This window comes from Physeter macrocephalus, unplaced genomic scaffold (genome assembly GCF_002837175.3).
Source record: "Physeter macrocephalus isolate SW-GA unplaced genomic scaffold, ASM283717v5 random_247, whole genome shotgun sequence".
Lineage (NCBI taxonomy): Eukaryota > Metazoa > Chordata > Mammalia > Artiodactyla > Physeteridae > Physeter > Physeter macrocephalus.
The window spans coordinates 19,599-42,155 of NW_021145533.1; the positions used below are offsets into that span (position 1 = coordinate 19,599).

At 54.7% G+C, this 22,557-nt stretch overlaps 1 protein-coding gene across 6 annotated transcripts in view; it reads right to left on the reverse strand.

The window, feature by feature from the left end:
• Positions 1 to 22,308, reverse strand: part of CTSB (cathepsin B) — a 25,918-nt gene extending 3,610 nt beyond the window's left edge. The window contains exons 1-10 of one of the 6 annotated variants that reach the window (XM_007128138.4): positions 22,172 to 22,301; positions 10,998 to 11,148; positions 9,930 to 10,015; positions 8,895 to 9,009; positions 7,408 to 7,526; positions 6,537 to 6,622; positions 6,088 to 6,231; positions 5,713 to 5,826; positions 4,418 to 4,546; positions 2,803 to 4,046 (exon numbers count right to left, since the gene is read on the reverse strand). In XM_007128138.4, the coding sequence (XP_007128200.1) occupies positions 3,961 to 4,046; positions 4,418 to 4,546; positions 5,713 to 5,826; positions 6,088 to 6,231; positions 6,537 to 6,622; positions 7,408 to 7,526; positions 8,895 to 9,009; positions 9,930 to 10,015; positions 10,998 to 11,123 (1,005 nt within the window). In that variant the 5' untranslated portion in view covers positions 11,124 to 11,148; positions 22,172 to 22,301 and the 3' untranslated portion in view covers positions 2,803 to 3,960. Of the gene's footprint in view, positions 1 to 2,802; positions 4,047 to 4,417; positions 4,547 to 5,712; positions 5,827 to 6,087; positions 6,232 to 6,536; positions 6,623 to 7,407; positions 7,527 to 8,894; positions 9,010 to 9,929; positions 10,016 to 10,997; positions 11,149 to 22,167 lie in introns of those variants that run through there. The other 5 variants (XM_007128139.4, XM_024130876.3, XM_028484828.2 and 2 more) reach the window with 5 other exon arrangements.
• Between the last annotated feature and the right edge of the window lie 249 nt (positions 22,309 to 22,557).

Below are 22,557 nucleotides of genomic sequence, written 5' to 3' on the forward strand. Positions count from 1 at the left end.
GGTGGTCCACCTCCCTCCTCCCCCAGCGTCGCCGAGGTGTGCGCTGTGCCCACCCGGTGACTCCCTGAGAGTCTCAGCTCAGAGGGGGTGTTTGAAAAAGCCCCTCGGGCCGAGCATCGCTGTCGCAGGGCGTACACTGCTATCCCGAAGCTGTGCTCTTGGCGTGTAGTGTATAGTCAGTCCTCTTTTGCTGCAGCTCTCTGCGTTGTGACTTAGGCACTGAAGGAGCTATGTTCCAGCAATAACGTTGGGTTTGCACTGTGACACACGTACCCACACTGATTCTCCTCGTGTGGGCCGCTGCTGCCGTCTGACCATGGACTCCGTTGGTTCATTTGAGACTCAGTCCTGGATGAACCAGTCACCACAATGAAGCCAAAGTCACTTACCACTTAGAGCACAGCTCTAAGCCAGACTCAGCAGTGAGTAATTTAAGCATCAAAACTTGGTTTGCAATTCCAAGGTAGGTGTTAAGATTTGTGTGTTGAAAATCTATTAGTTCTGCTGCAGTTCATGTAGGACATGGGACAACCCAGCGGAAAGAGCCTTGGTCTGAGGTGGATGCGTTGGAAGCTTCTCTCCTCGCTCAGCTGTGGGCTGTGGGGCTATCTGAGCTTCTCTGGTGGTTTGTATGATCTTTTAGGTCCCTCCCAGCTGTAAAGCTATAAAGGTCTTAGCTCGCATGCCCACTCCTTTGGAAGAACATTTCCCTTCTAAATGTTTTGTCTACTGCAGTTGCCAGAATAATACAGGATACCCAGTTAAACCTGAATTTCAGATAAACTGGTTTTTTAATGTAATTATGTCCCAAATATTGCACAGGACATATTTATACTAAAAAATGACTTATGAAATTCAAATCTGATTTGGCATCCTATATTTTTATTTGCTGAATCTGGCAACCCCACCGTCTACTCCACACTTTTAAGGTAAGTAATTAAATATACAGCATCCCTGGCATAGTCTACGTGACTCCTACTTACAGTGGGAGATTTTAAGTTTTCCTCAGAGGAATATCTGACCCATCTGAATCCAGGGCTTTAAATCAAGAAACTGAACAGAGCCTAACCCCATTTGGGGAACTTTCTGGAGCCCTAGCTAAGAGCTGTGCACACCCCCACACCCTGCCCTGGGAAACAACTACCTGGAAGCCCCACTCTTCTATCTACTGAGCCCCTTCTCTGCGGCTGGGGTGTAGAGGGAGGAGGAGGGGTGGCTAGACATTTGTTAATTAACAGGCATTCTAGGTTATTCTTTTTTTTTAAATTTATTTATTTTTGGCTGCATTGGGTCTTCGTTGCTGCGTGTGGGCTTCTCATTGTGGTGGCTTCTCGTTGTGGGGCACACGCTCTAGATAGAGCGCAGGCTCAGTAGCTGTGGCGCACGGGCCCTGCTGCTCCGCGGCATGTGGGATCTTCCCGGACCAGGGCTCGAACCCGTGTCCCCTGCACTGGCAGGCGCATTCTTAACCACCAGGGAAGCCCTAGGTTATTCTTAGTTTTGGAAACAGAGCTCAAAGGCTGGTTCTTAAACTTCAGTGAACTGCTTGAAGGTTCCAGATTGCTAGGACCATGCTTTCTCAGTGGATCTGGAGAGGTGCCCCTACACCTGCGTTTTTAACAAGTTCCCCGGTGACACAAATGCTGCTGGTCAGGAGACCAGCTTGGGAACCACTGCTCTAAGGCGTTCCTCAAACCATAGTGAACATGAGTCACCTGGAGTCCTGCTTAACTACAGATGCAGACTCAGGTCTGGCCCCAAATTGTGCATTTCTTGCAAGAACCTCGGAGACGGCAATGCTGCTGGTCCATGGACCACTCCTGAGGCTCCAAAGTTCAGTTTCTGATGCCTATTAAAGGAACGGGAAAGGTTGGACTACCTGTGCTCACCCTTCTAAATCTGAACAAAAATACACCCTTCTCCACGTAAAGAACGAAAAGGCACTGTCACGTCCAACTGTCTTGTTTGGAGGCCCAAGAACAACTTACCGCCTGCTGAGCTGAGCAATGAGGTGACAGTAGTAGGGCAGTGTGTGTACTGAAGTAGTGACCTCAATCCCAATCGTAAACATTGCTTTCTGTTTTCTAACAGACTCCTTAGGCCAAGCACGGAGATGCCCCGAGGTCCAGTTCGGTTCACTTAGTGCATCTCTGCTGGCGTCCGGGTGAGGATGGAGGTGCAGGTGGGTAGGGGGTGCGAATGGGAGAAAGTAGTCAACAGAATTATTCAACTCAGTTTGGGAGTGGGTAGAAAATGTTAGAAATTCACTGAGCTTATGAATGTATCCTAGTTGAAATTGTACAGAGCGCGCAATGATGAATTTGTAGCTTTAAGCCTCGTTAAACATTCTGTAAGTGCTGTGAGTTTCACCAGTTTTCCCGACAGTGATGTTCGCCACGTGTTTCAGAGCGTATTTGAGGTAGCTCTGATCCTCATTTCTGGGGCACATCGGAGGCTAAACCTCCTGTGCTTCTGGGAAGAGCTGGTCCCACTCCCAGTTGTGGAAGGGAAATGACTTGGGGTACTGACAGGCCGGGGTGCGGGCAGAGGGGGAGATGCTAAGTCTCCTGTTCCCTCGAGAACTAACTGGGGTCCTCCCGTTGTGTACGGGTAATTAGGATGATGCGAAGCAGCTATTCTTAACGAGCGCCCCAGGAGACAGGAGCTCGTAGCACTGCACACGGGCTCTGCCCCGACCCCGGAAGCTGGCCTTCCAGTGGGACTGGTTACACCACCAGTACACCACACCTGCGGGAACCCTCAGGTCGCTGCTGGTGTGTGGTTGGTAAAATAAGAGATGAGTTTTCTTACCTCTTTAATCAAGCAGGCACAGAGCTCTCGAGGTTTGGGGCAGTGTGGGGTGGTAGATTTATAGAAAAGCGTTGATGAGAATGACAGGAGAGAGGAGGTGCTGTGGCTTGAAAGTATGGCTGCAGCAGCGAAGTTAAAAAATTAGGTATTTATTTTGTTCCACTCAACCCAGGCAAGATATCCCTGGTCAGAGGTTCAAGGGCACCCAGATCCATGGGAACACGATTCCTTCTGGGGGAGGAGGAGACAGCAGCTAAAAGTCTACAGACAGTGACAAACGATCTTCGAGATGCCACCAGAACGCAGACTTCACATTGAAGGAGAGGCATTTTATTGGCAGTCGTTCCTTTCTTTGTTATATTAACAGGGTGAAGCAGTGATTTTAAAACAGTAAAAGCCGGCTTCTCCCCAGACTACTTTCACTGTGGTATCAGAGGGCAGCAGGTCAGAGAAATCTCAACCACCGAGTTTGAAGGAGACAATCTGTACAACTAGTACAGCTCTTCCAACTAGCAGACTCTCATTCACATGATCAGCCGAGGAGCACAAAACAGAAAACCTAAGAATCATGCCGAGGACAGGACCAGAGAGGGTCAGCAGCGCTGCAAACCTTGACAGACACAGGGGCCCTAGGAGAACGTGGCTTTCTCCAAAGGGCTGCCCCGCTATCTATCTCTTCTCAACCTATTCCGGATCTAGAAAGCCGCCTGCTTGGGTGGGAATCCATCTAGCTAGGAGAGCTCTGCTTTCCACCCCTTTGGGAAACTGCAAACCCTTCAGGTCTGTCTTGCTCCCTGGGGACGCAGAGGCGGGGGCAGCAGGCGCTACACAGCTGGTCTACAGGAGAGGCTCGCTCTGCTTCGGCGGAGGCTTACGTGCCTAAGTGCTTGCGTCGTGACAGCAGTCTGTCCACTGGGCCGGCCTTGGCTGCGTCTCCTTGGAAGACGGTGGGGATGGCAGACGTGAGGCTTGGCCTGACCCAGTCCTTCAGGCCCTGGCTAAAAACCCTTGTATCTCATCCTAACTCAAAGAATAAAAGACATTCCTACCCACCCCCCCCATCTCACCCCCAGTCCGAATGGCGAATGGCGGTATTTAGGGAAAAACTGCCCCAGGGCCGGCGGACAGGCCCACCAGAGGTTACATCATCTAGTACTGGCGAGTGCATGGGATTCCAGCCACAATTTCCGATTCGATTCCACAGTGATCCTCTCCTCTGAGGATTTTAAAGAAGCCTAGAGAGCAGAAGATGCCTTTAGAGTGTGCTTGGCTTTTGACCTTTGCCGACATATCCAGACCCACCCCTGGAAGACGGGGAAGTGGAAGTCACAAACCAGCCCCGAAGCTGTCACCAGCCGGCCCACAAGGTGCTCTGCCACCTTCCGTTCACCCCGCGGCCCAGCTCCGCATCCGGCCCCTGCAGCTGGTGCCGTGGGGACCCGGGCCGAGCACGCACCCTCTCAGGATCAGAGGCTGCCCTCGTGGAAGCCCCGGCTCCCCGCACCTGCGCAGCCGGTGGAGCAGGACCGGTGGAGCAGGACGGCAGGACGCCCGCTGTGCCCCGGCTCAGGGGGCCCTACTCTTAGCAGGAAGGGGCTGCGCTCACCATTGTCACCCCAGTCGGTGTTCCAGGAGTTGCCGACCAGCCAGTAGGGGGTGCCGTTCTCTACTCCCCAGCCCAGGATGCGGATGGCGTGGCCTCCCATCATCTCTCCCGTGACGTGCTGGTACACCCCTGGGAAAGGAGAAAGCGGTCAGACCGAGATCGGGCCGCCCCCTCTGCCACAGCACCCCTCCAGCTCGCTGGTCACCCCGAGCAGGACGGATGGGGCTGGAGGCAAGGACGGGCCCTGGTGTTCCACGAGAAGGCTCCAGGGGTTCCCACAGCATTTGGGAATTACTTATTTTTGAAAGCCTAACACACTCGAATTTAGGGGGTAAATATTAAGATGGGAGGCCAATCAAATGTGTTTGTTGGTTGCCTTTAAAACTAAAGTTGTAAATTCTAATAAAAATACCAACGGTTAACTGTGTGTTACATACAGGGACTCCACGTAACGATGTGTCGAAAGGGTCCCGTGGCTTAGTTTTAGACTGCTGCTCTGGGGCACACCCTGCAGAGGTGCTGTGAGAGGGGGGCTGGGCTGGCAGCTGCCGGTGCTGACGACCCAGGAAGATGCTGGCTAAGGTGCTCTGAGGACCCCCAGGCTACCGCCTCACTGGTGAATCACTTCGTCAGACTGGAAATGCGTCCTCTCATATAATACTGGTGGAGACTGTTAAGAAGTGCCAACTTTCTCATTTTTTTCTTGCCAGGCACCTTGGTTTTTTTTCTGTAAGACTGGAGAGCTCTGGAGTTTTCGATCTAGCAGCATATAAAATGAGACAGAAGCTCTCAGCACAGACTGTTCGTCTGGAATGGGGGATGTCTAAGAGCTCTCAGGCGGGGACCACCCTGTCCCCGGCCGTCTGAGTCCCCACAGCAAGGTGCGCCCTCTTTCCTCATCCACTGGGTGCTGGGCATGATGCTTAGGCTCTGCCAAGACAAAGATGAAGGTCACTCAACGGTAGGAAACCTACCGTTACAACGTGAATGCGATGAGGACGCAATGGAGGCGGATGGTGGCGGGGGTGGAAAGGCTCCCCAAGGAGATATTTGAGCTGGCCTTTCTGGGAGGAGTAGGAATTGGCCATACAGGAAACCTCTGGAGATGCCAGGGGGAGCCAGAGGACAGGGCAGGCAGGAAGCTGCCGAGAGCTCTACCACCCAGCCAAGCGGCGGCCAGGGGCGTGTGGCACCGCCTCCCGCCCTGGAGGTCCCGCCTCCCGCCCAGGAGTTCCCGCCAGCTGGGAACCCAGACCTCCCTCCCCCGCCAGCTGCCACCAGGGGTCGAGACACACCAGACTTGTACAGCAGGAAGTCCGAATACACGGAGAAGGCCCCCTCGACTGGGCCGTTTTTGTAGATCTCCGCCATGATCTCCTTGCTACCGGAGACGCTGTAGGAACTGCATCCTGCAAAGGAACCGGCCAAGTGGGGCGGGGCGCCTCCCACAGAGGGTCTGAAATGAGGGCTTTGGTCTCTTCCTTCCAAGGCTGAAGGTCTAAGACACCATTCCCGCAGACTTCAGGGTGGAAACGGGCAGAGAACGCAGTGTGCTGCTCCCTCCCGTAAGACGGGCCCCATTCTGTGTTCCTGACCTAAGACCCCAAAGCCTCGGTCCTCCCTCCCTGGCTGCCCCCGGCCGGTGCGCTGGGGTCGCCCGCCCCGCTTACCAAAGTGCTTGTCTTCTTTGTAAGACGGGGTGTAGCCGGGCTCACAGATCTTGCTGCACTTGGGGGTGTCGCCCTCCCCCGTGCACGGGGGCCGGGAGCCGTTCACGTGGTGCTCGCAGGGCGGGATGGAGTAGGGCCTGCAACCTGGAGGGCCAAGGACAAAGGTGGGTGTCAGGAGGAAGCCCCTCAGAAGCCCCGCGAGGCCAGAGAGAAGAATCGGGGTGACGGCTCGCGGGAACAGAAGCTGCCCTCAAGTCCGCGGCACTGACGCTGTCCTCCCGCTGTTGCTAATGGCCATGCACAAGGCTGCCTTGTCTTTCTACCTGGATTTTCAGCCCGGCATTCCTGCCCTCAGCCCTTAACCTCTACTTTATAGGGGAAATGAGACCGCTAGTATTCCTGCATATAAAGCCCATCCGGCCAGATGGGGGCTGAGGGCAGACACTCACCCACATGTGAGTTATAGAGGCCCCCGGACACCAGGCCTTGTTTCGTCCAGAAGTTCCAGGCTCCAGAGGGGAAGCCGCCATTACAGCTGAGAAAAGAACCACTGGTTAAACTCATGGTGAGATGGTTCTCGCTGCTCCCAGACCACAGCCCGGTGCACGGCCACCGCCTTCAGCCGCTGGCCCAGCGGTTCTCCCAGATCCCCAAACGCCCCATTCATCCTCCCGATACTTCTTGCAGGGAGTCGCGCAGGCCTGCCCACCAAGATCCCCCAGAAGACAGAGGTACTTTCATAATCCCGTCCATACCAGGCTCTGTCTTCTGTCTAGATAGCGGTTCTCGAAGGGCGGTACGTTAGAATCCCCTGGGGCTCTTACAAAACACCAAATGCCAGGGATTCCCATTTCCCTGCTGTGGGGTGAGAGCTGGGCACTTTTTTTTTTTTTTTTTTTAACTCCCAGGTTATCACTAATCCGCAGCCGCATCTGAGAGCCACTGCTGCAGAAGCAAGCGCAGAGTTGGCAGAAGACAGGGATCTGGTTGCTAACGGGCTTATCTGGGAGCCCACCACCCTTAATTACAGAGAAGGAGACAGGCCCCAGACCACTACACACTTCCTCACACAGGAAAGGGGAACCAGCACGACAAAAGCCAGAAGTTAAGCCGCCCGTGCCGAGAACACGTGTCTGGCCTGGACCCACGGCCCACACCCAGCTCTGCGTGGCCGGCCTGGCTTCCGACGCCCCAGGTCCCCGTCGTGTCTCAGCAGAGGCGTCGTCCTGCCCGAGGGAGCGGCGCTCCCGCCCGCAGGGAGCCCCCCCGCCAGCGCCCACCCGCGGGTCTGCTGGGCGGCTCCGAGGGGCTCCGACTCACCCCTCCCCACACTCCTCTCCACAGCAGGTCAGCATGTCCTCGGCGGACACCTCCACGTTGACACGCCCATTGCTGCGGATGCAGAGCCGGTCAGAGATGGCTTCCACAGCCCCGAACGCCTGCAAGAACCGGCGCACTGAGCCCCATCCTGCACTGCGGGCCCTCCAGCCTCCACCCGGGGGGCGACGCAGGGCACCCCGCGCCTTCCTGGCGGCTGGTCCCTCTCCGCGGCAGCGGAGGGGCCTGGTGCTCAAGCTGGGCATTAGAGCAAGAGACCAGTCCACGCCAAACCTCTCCCTGGGCATTCAGTTCGCTGCTGAAACATGCGGTCTTTGGTTTCTGACATAAAAATATAGCTTGTACGAAGGACGGATACTGTATGATTCTACTTACATATGAGGTACCCAGACTAGTTAAAATGGTGAGAGACCAAAAAAAAAAAAAAAAAAAAAAGTCAGGGCTGGAGCACACAGCTGTTAGCGTAACCGACTCCACCTTGGGCCCTTACGGTTCCTCCCGTCCTTCCGGCCCTACCCAGGACCGCACGGTGCAGTCAATCACTTCTGTGTCATCAAAGGCTTTAGTAGTTACTAGATTTTAAGAATCACTAGGACCTGGTAGCCTCTATGTTCTGTTAGTCCCCAAACAATGATGAAAACCTTCGCTGACATATTCCTGGTACCCATGAAACAGACCAGGTAGCCGTTCATGAATCTTAAGAATGTACTTTCCCTTTCCCAAGCACCTACCTACCCCCCATACCCTGGGTGAGCTATGAAACCGTCCCAGGGGCTCCTCAGCAGCGCAGAAAGCGAGTGTGCGCGCTTCCGGACCGCGGTCCACGCTCACGCCCCTCGTCCCGAGCCCACCCTGCGAGTGACCCTGGGATACACTGGGACTCACTGATTTAGAAAAGAAAAACCACAAGAGGCAGAAAGCAGAGAGTGGATGTTGAGGGCTGGGGAGAGGGGAATGGGAGTTAGTGTTTCGTGGGGACAGAGTCTCAGTTTTGCAGGATGAAGGGCTCTGTGGACGGAGGTGGTGATTCCTGCACAGCAACCTGAGTGGACCCAACGCCACTGGGTGGTACACTTAATGATTAAGATGGTTAAATTTATGTCCTGTGTATTTTACCCAAACACACACAATTAAGGCAGCTCACTGATACAGATGGGATGCTTCTTCAAAGTTAATGGTATTTGCTGATGGCATGGGACAGTGTGTCAAACAGAAATAAAAACTGCTTCACAACCCATACGTGGGACACGCCCTGTACAGGGCATTCTGCACGTACTGATTCTTCTGCCTGGTCCTGCAATGACTCACGACCTTAGGGATCCTTCTTGTTTTTATACTGGTGGAGACTGAGACTCGGGGACCTTCTGTGACTTGCCTATAGTCACAGCCGGTCTAACCTCAACTCCCCTGGTCTCTCCCACCCCAACCTGTCCCCTGGCCCCAGCCCTCCCGGCCAGCAGGGGCCTCACCCAGCAGGAGCCGCAGGAACCCTGGTCTCTGATCTCTCTGATGGTCGGGCAGTTTGGCCACTGTTCCCGGGCATCGAAGCTTTCAGGCAGAATCATGCCCTCAGCAAATGCAGCTCTGGAAAAAGGAAGGTCTCCGTCAAAAGCTGTCACCTTAGAACCCACTCTCCTATCCCCGCAAAGGCCAGCTGACTGCCGTCACCTAGAAGGGGAGGGGCACAAGGACATGCAAAGGAGGGCGTATGCAAGGGTGTCCCCTTGGAATTTTATTTATTCATTTAAACACATTTTTTTTTTTTTGGCTGTGCCATGCGGCTTGCAGGATCTTAGTTCCCCGACCAGGGATCAAACCCGGGCCCTCAGCAGTGAGAGTGTGGAGTCCTAACCACTGGACCGCCAGGAAATTCCCGCCTTGGAATTCTATAAAACAAAACAGGTTCTACTCCTCCACATAACTTACCATTCTGTACGTTTCTTTCTACACCCATTTTATGGATATTTTTGAAGAGTTTTCGCCACAGGGTCCAGATAATTGTATCTCTTGCTCCCCCAACCCGACCCCGAATCAGACATCTGCCCAGGTTCATCATTTTTTAAATACCTTCACAACTGTGTAATGGTCCCCATAACGTTAACTATCCTCACTGTTAGATTTTTCTAACACTTCCTTCAAGAGTAATATCTACATGAAAATAGAAACTGCAGACTTTTCCAGAAAAAAGAAACATTAATGGCAGATCATATAGCTTTTCTTAGATTTTCCTTAAATTATTCAAGATTGGGTCCATTCGGATCTTGGAGACCCAGGCCTGGGGCCTTTCCCACTGCGGCTGGGACGCCTGGAGAAGCACCGTAGGAAACTCCGCCATCGGTGGCTGGGCCCTGTACCTCAGGCAGAGTCCCTGCAGCTCTGGGGGCAGTGAGGCCTGTGGACGCCAGGGAAGCCTTCTTGCCTCCCCCTTCCCTCTGTGCCAAGCATCCCCGCTCCCATGGCAGCTGCTGGTGTAGCTGTGCGTCCTCCCCAGTAGGGGCACTCACCTCTGGGGCAGCTTGGGCCCGCCCAGGAAGGTGCCACACAGCTTCTTCACGTAGCTCAGGTCCACGTTGTAGAAGTTGTGTCCAGCCTGGAAGACAGCCGCACCCATAGCAGTCACCCACCAACACGGGGCGGCGGGGGGGTGGGGATGTTTCCAGAGACGGGGTGGAGCATGCACACCACCCACACAAGCCCTGACAAGGCCGGGGGTCCCCTCCACCTCCGCAGAGCAAGGGGGTTGGGGCACTGCTACAGAACAAATGTCTGTGTCCCCCCCAAAATTCATGTTGCAACCTAACCCCAATGTGATGGTGTTAAGAAGTGGGGCCTTTGGAGGTGCTTAGGTCATGAGGGTGGAGCCCCCATGAATGGGATCAGTGCCCTTTTCTAAGGAGACTCCAGAGAGCTAGCTTACCCCTCAGGCTGAGGGCACAACAAGAAGTCAGCCACCTGCAACCCGGAAGAGGGCCCCCACCAGAACCCGACCATGCCAACACCCTGATCTTGGACCTCCAGCCTCCAGAACCGTAAGCAACACATTCCCGTTTACAAGCACTGATTTATGCGCTTCTGTTACAGCAGTCTGAATGGATTAAGACAGGTATCTGCAGAGCAGGCGGGGAGCAGCCCAGAGTGACCGCACGGGCGGGCAGTGGGCAGCTCTCAGACCAGTGGGGATCTCCCCTAAGCTGTACCATTTGCTGACGTCACGAGAGACCCTCCACTGCCCTGAACATGGCTTATTCCTCATCCCTCTGTTCCTGTAGCCTCGGGCCTCAGGGCTGGGCAGAATCACGGAGTCGGCGGTACCGATGGCTGTGACACCTACCACGGTGGGGTTACAGTGTCGACCCGGTGGTGAACTCTTCCGGAGCTGGTTTACCCCCACGCACCTTCACACACTCTCACAAACAGAAAACACACACCAGGGAAGGGGACAGGGCAGTGCGCGTGGGCCTCAGTGGCCACGTCTATGAATCACATCAACTGTCTAGGACACACTGTCCCCTGGCCACGGCTGCAGCCCCTCCCTCGGGAGTCAGAGTACACAGAAGGGGTCCCCAGCCCACCTTCCACGTAGTGTTTTGCTTGTTAACAAAGTTGACCAGCTCATCCGACAGAGGCGGGAAACGCACATTGCTCCGGGCACTGGTCAGCACCACCAGGCAGCTGAGTGTGGCCAAGAGCCGCCACATTTCGGAACCTGGATCCTAGATTAACCTGGAAAGGAAAGGACACGAGACATCAGGATGCTTCTTCCCTCAGTTCAGGTGCGTGACACACACAAGGTGTCACCTCAGGTGGCACTGTTCTGGGGCCACAAACAAGCCAGTGGTCAAAGGGATCCCGTTCCGTCCTGGCTCTACCATCTGCCCCCTGTGCGCCTCAGTTTCCTCTTCCGGAGCTGAGGTGTCAGCAGACAGCCTTCAAGCCTCGGTGCCCATGTGCTCTCAGGCCTCGTCTCAAAGTCCCAGCCCATGCCCATAGCATGCAGGACTGTGAAATGGACTCATGTTTGTGTCCCACGACCCCAAATTCAAATTGAAATCCTACCCCCCAAGGTGATGGTGTTAGGACGTGGGGCCTTTGGGGAATGATGAGGTCATGAGGGTGGAGCCCTCATGAATGGGATTAGTACCCTTATTATGATAGAGACCCTACAGAGCTCCCTGGCCCCTTCCTCCATGTGAGGACACAGGGGAAGTCTGACCAGGTAGGGGGTCCTCACTGGCCGATGCTGGCCCCTGATCTGGGGCTCCTAGTCTCCAGAACTGTGAGCAGTAAGTTTGTTTGGAAGCCACCGTCTGTAGCATTCTGTTGTAACAGCCTGAATGGCCAAGACAGATTGTGTGCTCCTCCTCCAGGTGGCTGGGAGCATGCACGAGAGAGAAAGCCAAGAAGGGGCTGTGCTGTGTGCGTGAGGCCCCCTCGGATGCCGGCAGGACACCATGTCACCCGGTCTCTAGAGCTGCTGCAGGGCCAGGGCAGGGCTCACAGTCTGAAATGATGCTGGTCACTGCATGGTTTGTGGATCAACTATCTCGTGAGCTGTGAGGTCGGGGCCGAGGCCGCTCTACCATCTGTCAGAACCCACCCCAGGGCCCAGGCGACAAGCAGTTCCAACAAGTCCATCCCAAACAAATGGACAAACCCAGATCTTCAGGCAAAGTTGAATCCAGTGCCCTCCCCACTATGGGCAACCTGCCTCTCCATGGGTTCCTGGAACAAAGTTTGTGACTTCTCCCAAGTTTGTGCTCCCAAGGAATAAACAGCCTTTCCCTGTGAGCATGTCTCAAGTGGAAGACCAGCGAGATAAGAAAAACGCAAGAGAAGACAAATCTCATGAGCCACATTCTGGACACCAAACAAGCAAACACAAGCCAACCTCCAGCCCCGCATGTGCTGTCTCGAGAGCTGGGAAGCAGAGCTGGTTTGGCTGGTGGCACGGGTCTCCTGGGACCGTCCGTGGCTTTTCCAGTCAGCCAAGGGCTCCGCTTCCAGTTTCAGAGACGGGGCTCCCGAGAAGGGAAGCCATCCCATCACCACCAAGGCCTCAGCTCTTGGACTGGCCCGCAGGTCAGGAGACTGCCGACTTCCAGCTCAGCCTCTGAGGCACCCTCTTAGCCAAGAAGCTCTGATGAGAGCAAGAAATGTGACCCGGGCGCCACAGCACCGCAGGGCCTCGCGAGATGCCCGCTCAGTGAGCGAGTGTGTGTGTGTGTGTGTGTGTGTGTGTGCGCGCGCGGGCGCGTGCTGGGACCTCCTGTCCCTGACCTCCGGGGCTGGCACAGCAGGGTCACTGGGTCACCTCCTCAGGTCACAGGTTTTTGTGAGGGGTACATGAAGATGACGTAGGTGACAGCACTGAACATGCTGCCTTCCGCACAGTGAATTATATTCAAGGGAAAACCTAACTTACTTGTTGCTTAAGCAACAATTCACTTGCAAGAATCCATGTGTGAAGATAGCCAGACGGTTCTGGAAAAGAACAGTGATGGAGGCCTGAAGGTCTGGGGTGGGAAACGTATTTTAAACCCTGGGTGATGCCAGCCCAGGCAGAGCCGCACCAACTAAACAGGCCATTCGAAGCACATCCTACAAGGGAGGAAACAGCACATCTTGGTGGATGGTGCCTGCACAACTGGCTGTGCATTTTGGAAAAAACCCCAAAAGACTCAATCTTTACCCTCAAGTCCTTACTATACAAAAATTGCTACATGGAACAAAGATCTTGAATAAAAACAGAAGTTGTACGAAGAAAATAAGGGCACTTTTAGAAATGTAACACTGGCGTGAGGAATGCCTAAGATTGACATAAAACAGAATCTTAAAGGGGAACATGATTACATGAAAATAAAGCCTCTCTTCTAGAAGAAACAAAATACAAAGTGACAAATGGACAAAAAACAGTCCTCACAAATACTTAGGGCTCTGTTTCCCTAATACGCAAAGGATTCAAAAAATCAGAATAGAAAAAGCATAATAGAAAAATGGCCAGAGGACATACACGGTAAATGTACAGAAAAAACTATAGAAGGCCGGGCTTCCCCGGTGGCGCAGTGGTTGCGCGTCCGCCTGCCGATGCAGGGGAACCGGGTTCGCGCCCCGTTCCGGGAGGATCCCACGTGCCGCGGAGCGGCTGGGCCCGTGAGCCGTGGCCGCTGCTGGCCCCGTGACCCGTGGCCGCTGAGCCTGCGCGTCCGGAGCCTGTGCTCCGCAACGGGAGAGGCCACAACAGTGGGAGGCCCGCATACCACAAAAAAAAAAAAAAAAAAAAAAAAACTATAGAAGGCCAACAGATACTTAAAGATGCTCAGCAAAGAGGTATGTATCTTCCAGACTGGCAAAGGTGGCAGGGTTGGAGAGTTTTCAGCTGCGGTTAGATGTGCAGGGAGACAGCTGCTAACGCTGACGAATACCCAGAGGTAGGTAGGACCCGACCTCTATCAACTCTCCTCATTGCACGCCCTTTGGCTCAGCAGGCTGACGTTGAGAAATTTATCCCACCAGCCTCAAGACAAAAGATACCGGTATACGGGTGTCCACTAAACATTCCTGGTGCTCGCAAAAGACCGGACAGAAAGCATCTAATAACATTAACTGTAACAGCTGTGGTAAATGCTTAAATAATAGAATACAAAAGCAGCCATTAAGAAATGAACTAGTTGAAGTGAATCACGCTGTACTGATAAAAAAGACCAAAACAGACAGTAAGTGAAGGAGAGCAAAGCAGCAGGTGAGCCACGGCAAGGGTGAGCCCATCAAGCCACGTCCATGTTTATCCCTGTCACTCGTGCAAAACGCTGAGAAAAACATACACGAGTCCCAAGAAACTGCTGATTTTCGCTCTATAGCCACCTTTTTAAAAAAATGAGCATGTCACACACACACACATATATATATATTTTAAATGAGCATGTTATATTTGTGGGGGTTATTTTTTAAGGAAGAATAATAGCTGGTGTTACCAAAGACCCAGAGCCACCCAACTGCAAGAACATCTGTCCTGATGAGCCCCCAAATGCTCTGTTTCCAGTCAGATGCCTTCTCCCCAGTGACTTTCTGCTCAGAATGCTTAACCTCCCCGTTTTCAGTGACTCATGGGAAAGCTGATGCTCACATGGCCCCGTGTCAGGGAGCCTCCAAACTGTTAGGAAACGTCTTGCCGTGTCCGCGTGCGGCAGGAGGGGCGACAGAGCTCTCTGGGGCCTCTTTTAAAAGTCTTCTGGGCAGAGACGCAAAGCAGAGGGTTCCTTTATATCGATCGACACCCTGACTTACCCCTGGCATCTTAACACCGCCCCGAGATGGGAGGTGTGCTCCCCACACGTGGGCGTCCGGACCCACCGGGCAGGTGGAGGCCTGGCCGATGGGCCCGCCAGAATCGCACCTGGAAGGGTCGCCACCCTAGGCTCTCACCACTACCTGTCCAGGTGTCAGGAACATGGCAGGGTCCTCAGGAAACCAGAGGCCATCTGCGCAGAACACTCCCTGTGTGTCAAACAGGAGCGTCCCCAGAGCCCCCGTGGGCTTAGCCGGCCGCTCACGTGGAGCGTGGGGCACCTCCACGCAACCGGATTGCACAGATCTCTCTGGTTTCGGGAATTCCCTGGCGGTCCAGTGGTTAGCTCTCGGCGCTTTCACTGCGGAGGGCCTGGGTTCGATCCCTGGCCAGCCCTGGTCCAGGAACTGGTATCCCGCAAGCTGCATGGCGCAGCCAAGAAAGAGGAAAGGATTCTCTGGTTTCGCAGGGGCGGGGAGCGTGGGCAGCTCCCAGTTGGTTCTCAGTTGCCGTGCTGACAACTGTCCCACGTCCTGCCCTCCTTTCCTGCTCCATGGCTCCTGTCAGCTGTTCTCCCTGCTCGTCCCTGGCCTCAGCGAGAACCGGGCCCGTGAGCCTGGGGTCAGGCTGCAGTATGAACCACCACTCCAGTCTGGTCATGGGGCCTTCCCTGCAGCCGCAGCCCGCCCGCCGGAGCCACAGCCCGCCCGCCGGGGCCGCAGCGTCACAGGAGAGCATCCGGGCTGGAGTTCAAGTGGTCAACAGCTGCGGGAGCCGCTGGAGAGGATGAGAGTGGGGCTTGGAGTCAGGAGACCTGGATTCCACTTACTTCCCAACTGTGTACCCGCCTTCACTGAGCCTCAGTCTCACCACCTGTAAAATGGGGCTAGTGACCACTCGTGTCCCCGGGTGGAAGTCCAGAGTGAAAGGAGGGTGCCTGCCAGTCAGAAGGCAGCAAAGGCCCCACCCTTCTCCTCCTCCCTCTTCTCCTTTCCCCACTTGCAGTCTGTGCCAGACAAGTCCAGTTCACTCAAACCCGCCCAAAATACCTCCACGTCACAAAGAGCCCCAATTAAAACTGAGATTTTACTCCAATCAATCTCCCAAGGGACCTCTCCTTCTGAGGGTCCAGGGGCTGTTGAGATCCCAGAGAACACGGAATCAAATTTCTCCTCCTATGGGGACAGACAGATGCCCCTGCATTCCAGTGGACACCACCTCTTCCTTTCTGTCCACATCCACATGCATCCTGAAACAGGACAAACTAAGCACAAATGGTTTAAAGCATGAGCTGTGCTGTTACCAAGCCAGTAACGGTCCCACTCGTGGCCTCAGCATGAAACACTACCAGCTTTCACTTCCCCTCTTTTGAACAAACATTTCCCTTTTCTCAATTCTGTGGGGGGTTTTTCCCCCTTAAAAACCAGAGAGAAAGGACAGAAAGTCCTTATTGTGAGGGAAGAGGGCCCCAAACAGGATTAGGACACCTGCAAGTCACCAGATCCCCATCAGGGTGTGGAAGGGAGGAAGGACAGCTGTGGGCAGATGTGACTTGCAGCCCTCAGTCAGCTGACTTCCTGGGAAGACCTTGGGCTCCACTACACCCTCTGGCACTTTTCCAAGCTACTCTCTGGCTTTAAAAAATGGGCTCTCTCATTTCTTTCCGCTCCAAACCCCTAGAGCACTTGACTGTTTATATGAAAGCACATTCCCCTGGAGCTCTGCAGAATGTTCTCCTGGGCAAAGTAGGGCCTGCATCCAGGTGCCTCTGTGAGCCTCCCCTAAGAGCAGAGCTGCTCCCCACACCACCCTGAAGCCAGTCCTGGGACCACCATGGGCCCCGGGGCTCTGGAAGGAGGGGAATGAACACAGGCGTCCTGACATCCCAGGGCCACACAGCCAAGCTTCATTTTTAAAACAGCTTTCTTACGTGGTTAAGAGCCCTCTGTAGGCTGGATTCTAAATCTGATCTAAGGAGACAGGACATATGTACCTGAAATTTCCAAATCAGCCAGCTGCAATCTCCTGGCTAATCCAGAAGAAGATGGACGCATGTCCAGACACAGTCTCCCATCAGGTCCTTTGCTCTTACTTGCCCCCTGCTGCCGCTTAAATACTGCTGACCCCTTTCACTGCTGGCTCAAAAGAACTGAGTGCCTACATTTTGCCAATAGCCACAAATTAAGGTTGTTTCTTACATGTCAGCAGAGTGGCTCTAGGTGGGGGTGGGGGGGAAGGTGGAAGGGCTGGAGGGTTGTGAAGGTTCAGCCGGACCTTGCTACAGGCTGTGTTTCTTTCTCTTCCACAAAGACTGCTCTTGCCCCTCGCCGTCACCGCGGCACTTGCTCCTGAAGCCTGGGCCATCTCAGCGCACCCACACAGAAGCAGGCGGGCCTGTGCTTCCCCTCCACGTCAGCCGCCCACTTACACCTCCATGTTGAAGCGGCACAAGCGCCTTGACCTCAAATGTGCTCTGATCGACCCGAGGGACACCCGGGACCTCTCCTTGAGTCTGAAGCACAGCCTTGATGTGGTCTTTCTGTTTTACGTCTTGGTTCCTAATGGAAACATGTGAAGCTGCTTTCTGGCTTATAACCTTTAAATCAAAACCAAAACCAAACAAAAACAGCTGCCAGTCTTCATCCTCACAGCTTTAAGGAGACAGATGGCCAGGCACCAGTTGGCTATCCAGGCCCTAGAGCCCGGCTCCCCGCAGCTGAACGCGCCCAAGCAAGTGCTGTGTGACCCAGAAAAGGCATCCAGCGTGTCACTGCAGGCTCCAGGAGCTGTGAGAGGGCCCCACCTGCCTCCGCCACCTGAACCCTTTAGGACACTCACAGGGACTCCCCTGCTCCCCATCTACCAGTCGTCTGTCTGAAATAAGTGACTAATTCCCACCAGGCTCAGCAGGGAGGCCTCCTCAAGCTGCTCTCCCACGGTGCCTGGAAACCGCGCGGCTACACTGCCCACAAATGGAACACTGCTTAAGATCAGTCACAGCAGCTCATAACCTGCACACAGAAGAAAATTACTCCCCTAGGCCTAAAACAATGGACCCCCCCCCAAGAAGGCCCTCAGCGGTCAAAACATTTTTTATTTTTGAGAAACATGACCATTTGGGCAAAGTTCTGGAAAGTTCTGGAGGCTTCTGCTTGCTGGATTGCTCCCCGACTCTGACCCTGACTTAGTGAGAAGCTGAAGGGGTACTTCATCCCCGTGTCTCAGCTTCTAAAACGGGCGGGCATGCTGCCTGGATTCTGAAGGACCTTGGGGCTACTTCATAAAAGCTTTCAGAAATCCTTGGAGATTCAAATGAGATTAGCGTCCCATGCCTCTCCAGCCTGCGGGAACACAGCAGGTCCCTAATTCAATCCCAGGCTAGAGTACATCTCCCTGCTGGCTGGGCACTGGTCAGGGGGATTGGCAGACACAAAAGCAAGCAACAGAAAGGCCGTGCCTCTCCCGCTTGGCCCAGGTTTCCTCCCCTGGGAAGATACGCTCCCCTCGCCAGGCTGCGGGGAGATGGAAGGAGACGTCTTCCCCGCAGCCTGGCTCGGAGCAGACAGCCCTACTGCCACCAGAAAACAAGCCCTCACGCACCAGCACCGGCAGCGCGAACATACAGCTCCCTGTGCAGAGGCCGGCTAACTCCTGCCGTCCCAGGGTAGTTCTCTCTATTCTCAGCTGTATCCCGGTGTGGAAGAAAAATCATGACCCCCCTACTCAGGTGACGGTTCATCCTGCTATCCTGACCACCAGAACCATGCGCCCCCGAAATACCTGCAGGGTTAAGTAGATGGCGAAGGGGGGCCGATGGCTCCCAGCTGATGTGTGGACAAGGCCTCTAACCTGGAGAGGCTGATCCCCTTGGGTGGCAAGCCCAGAGGCCAAGCGACTGGTTTGTTCCAGTGAGCACATCCCGCCCCAGCCCGGGTCAGCAGGTCAGGGGGTCACGGAGAAGCTCAGCCCCGCTGGGTCTCTCGGCAGAGTAGCTAGTTTCACACTGCTCTATACTGGATCAGTTCACTATCTAGATGGTATCTGTCCCATCCTCCTTGCCGCATCCGTGCTGGTAACTCTAGGTTATCTTGATGACCAGACTAAGTGAGTGATTTGCCTGGTAGAGACAGGTAATACGGTCAAGACTGCAGGCACCATCCTTCCCAGCACCCAGCATTCATAAGATGGTACGGATGGAAAAGGGCCTCTGGTCTTGATTAAGGCTTTTGTTTCCCAGGTGAGGGGAACTGAAGCTTAAGAAAAGACCCAAGGCAAGCTCTGGATGGCATACCTGGGTAGGGACAGAACTGCCAAGAGATCGAATCGTAGAGATTCCTCCACAATTATCTGGGTGACACCTGTCATGTCACAAACTTGCAGGTGCCTCAGTTTTCTCACCTGTGAAGTGGAAGAGTCAGACTTCCAGTACCCAAAACCCACACGCACCCTCAAAGTTAAAAAATCAGAAAATATTATCTAATTGCAGACAAGTCCAGATACCTAGGCTAGGATCAAAAGAAACCTTCTTAAGTTCTAGCTGTGGACAAACACATTAAAACCCACAAACTATCACTGATCAACAACAAAAATAGAAAAACCTCATCAATGACTTCCTAGAGCAAAGAATTAAATTTGACTTCCCAGTCTCGCAAATTAAAACAAGAACAGCACTTCAAACGCACCAGACTGGCAGAAATTAAAGTCCGATAATATGTGGTGTTGGCAAATATGAGAGACAAGAACCCTCAAGGCCACTTGGGAATATACGTTGGTAAAACCTCATTGGACAGCACGTCAGTATCTAGAAAAAAGGAAGGTGCACACACCTTAGGACCCAGCAACTTACTGACTTCTGCTTCTGCCCTAGAGAAACTCTTGCAAGTGTCTGAGAGACACAAGGATACTACAGCGCTGAGAACAGTGAAAAAGCAAAACTAATGTCCCTCAGGAAATAAATACACCGTGCATTTAAGATGAATGAACTGGATCTGCTATGTATTAACATAAATCAATCTCACACACAAGTGGAAAAAGGACACATGCAGTATCATTAAAGTATGTTAATTTCAATAACATTATTCACAAATTGATACAAAGTATTAAAAGAACAAGGAGAAAAAAACCCCAACCAGGCAGGAGAATCATAAAGAGAAGAGCAGATAGGAGTTCCCACACCTGAGATAAGAAGCTGTGGGTGCCGATCCCCCTCCTACCCAAACTAGGTTGGGATGTGACACACCAGGCATGGAGGGACTCGGGAGTCATCTCCCAGGCACCCTTGCTTAGGCGGCTCTGGCGTGTGCGCTGAGCGTGAACCAAGAAAGATGAAGACACGGGACGAGGGGTGGAATGCCGACAGCCTCCCCAAACCCAGGGAGCCCAACACACACCTGCGTGTGCTTCAACTAGATTCGTCAACTTACCGTCAATCCTGACCACCTCTACACGTGAGGCTAACCATATCCAAGTGCCTGACTGCAATCCTCCTTGACGTACAAAAACTACCATTTCATAGAGTTCAGCCTCACGTATTTCCAACGCTTTCCTTATGCTAAACTGCCCCAAACAGGCGGCAGACGCCGTGGGTCCTCACCCTGAAACGTTTCAGTTCTTCTCTCCCGAGCACGGGGATATTCAATACAACCCCAACTCATCACCACATTTAAGAAAACCACCCAGCAGACATCCCAAGACTCACCTGAAAGCACTCTTCCTTCACTTCCCAATCCAGCTGCCAATGGTAACACAAGGTATCTTAGCCCTAAAATGTATGCCACTTCCTACTCCAACTCCCAGGGCCGGCAGCTGGGGAAAGAAAGAGCCCATCTACAAGGAGGGCAGCAGCTCAAGCTGCTGAATCGGCAGCACACAGGCAGGTACTTCCTGGAGCTAAAGGGCTTCCACACTCACTGCCTGGCCAGTTCAGAAACAGGCTGTCCTGACCCAGCAGCAGGGGAGCTCAAGTGGAGCCAGGGCTGTGTCTGGCCCAAGTTGCCTTCCCCTGGGCCTGGGAAGCCCCCAGATAAGGGATCTGCACCCTTCCACTTGGCTGCACCCCAGCTCTGGGACAAAAATGCCCCCAAAGGTTTGAGCGAATCCATTCTCCAGGGTGCCTTCAACTCGTTGGGAAAGCCACACAGGTTGGGGGCGGCCCAGCCCCTTTCTCTACGAAGCTCAAGGGCGCTAAGTCATCATAACCAGTGCCAACAGGAAACAATCCTCCAGGAAGTTAAGGATGTTATGAAAAGAAAGGAAAGTAGCCTTTACCAAGCCAGACGCCGTGCTAAGGCTCTTCCTCGTATCACCCTGCATCTATAGATTCAACTAGATGAACGCACCTCAGCTGCATTCGCCTCTAGTGAGGCACCTGAGGGTCAGTTTTTCCAAAGGTAACCAAAGGTTCTAGGCCTCCCTTTGAACCCCTCCTCCCCGCAATGGGTACGAGTCTCTCCTGGGTCAGGGAGAGGGAATGTAGAGCCTGAGCTACTGTCCTTCTCCCCGTGCCAGCCTACTGGCTTCCTCAGTGCCTGGGGAAGGGGTTAACCGAGGCCCACGAAGAAGACAAATCCAATTCACATCTACCTGGACAGCCGGCGGACCCCCAAACTCGGTCACCCCACAACGCTCCCTCTCCGAGGCCTCCAGGGTCATCAGCTGAGGGACAGGCGATGCCCCCGGGGCTCTGCCCTGCCTTCGCCTCTCCCGAAGCACCCCGGGCCCAGGCCGGCTCCCTTCCTTGGCAATCCAGGGGTGGGCCCGGCATCTCCCTCCCCCGACACTCCCGGGGCGGGGGGCTGGCACCCCGGGTCCTACAACCTCCTGTCCCCCCCTCTGCTTAGTTTCTCCTCCCATCTGTGGATTTAACTCTTCCTGTGTGTCCCACCCCCCTCCACCCAGTTCCAGGTTCCTGTTTTCCAATTTCTGTCTTCTGGAGGTCCCCGGACTTGGGTGTGATTGTGTGCAAGAAACTGACCGGGCAAACCCTTTAGAAAAAAAATACACCTAAAACTCATGCAGGTAAATACTATTATCCCAGCAATTTGCCGCGGAAACTGAGGCCCAGAAGCTCAAAAGGGGCTGGGGAGCCGGGCTGCCGCCGAAGTCAGCGGGGCCCAGGCCAAGCTCTTCCTCGCAGGCTCCTCCCTCGGATCCCACCGCCCGGCCCTCCCCGGCCCTGAAGACGGCGGACCGTGGGGTCTGGATGACCCGGCCTGGGGTCAGAACACGGCCCGGGGACGGGGGATTGGGGGGGGGAACACGAGCCTCCCAGCCGGAGTGGGAATGGGGGAGGAGCCCCGGCTACCCGCGCGGGGGTTGATTTTTGCTTTTCTCATCACAACGACGTCCGGGAGGGCGCCGTGCCGCCCCGGCTCGCCCGGCTGCGACTGCCCGAGGGGCCCCCTTTCCGCCGGCCCGGGACGCCGGTCTCCCCATCCCCCCGACCCGCTTGCACGCACTCACTCACTGCGCTCCGCCGCCGCCGCCGCAGAGGGCCTGGGCCTGCAGCCTGAGACCGTCCTGGCCGGCACTCGAGCTGGTGCCGGTGGCTGAACAGCCGCTGTAGCTCCACAGGGTCGCCCCCGCGCTAAGTACAGCGCCCGGCCCCGCCCCGCGCTCGACTGACTCATCACGTGACCTCCGGCGCCCCGCCCCCGGCCGACTCACCACGTGACCGAAGGAGCCCCGCCCCTCCCCAACCTCACGCCCGCCCGGCTCCCGGGGGTCCAGCCGCTTGGGAAGAGGGGTTCTGAGCTCCGCCGGATTCCACCCTGCGCGCTGGGACCCGTGCGGAGCGGAAGGGGGCTGTAGGCGGCCCTCGGGGCCTCACCCCGCCTGGAGAGATTCCC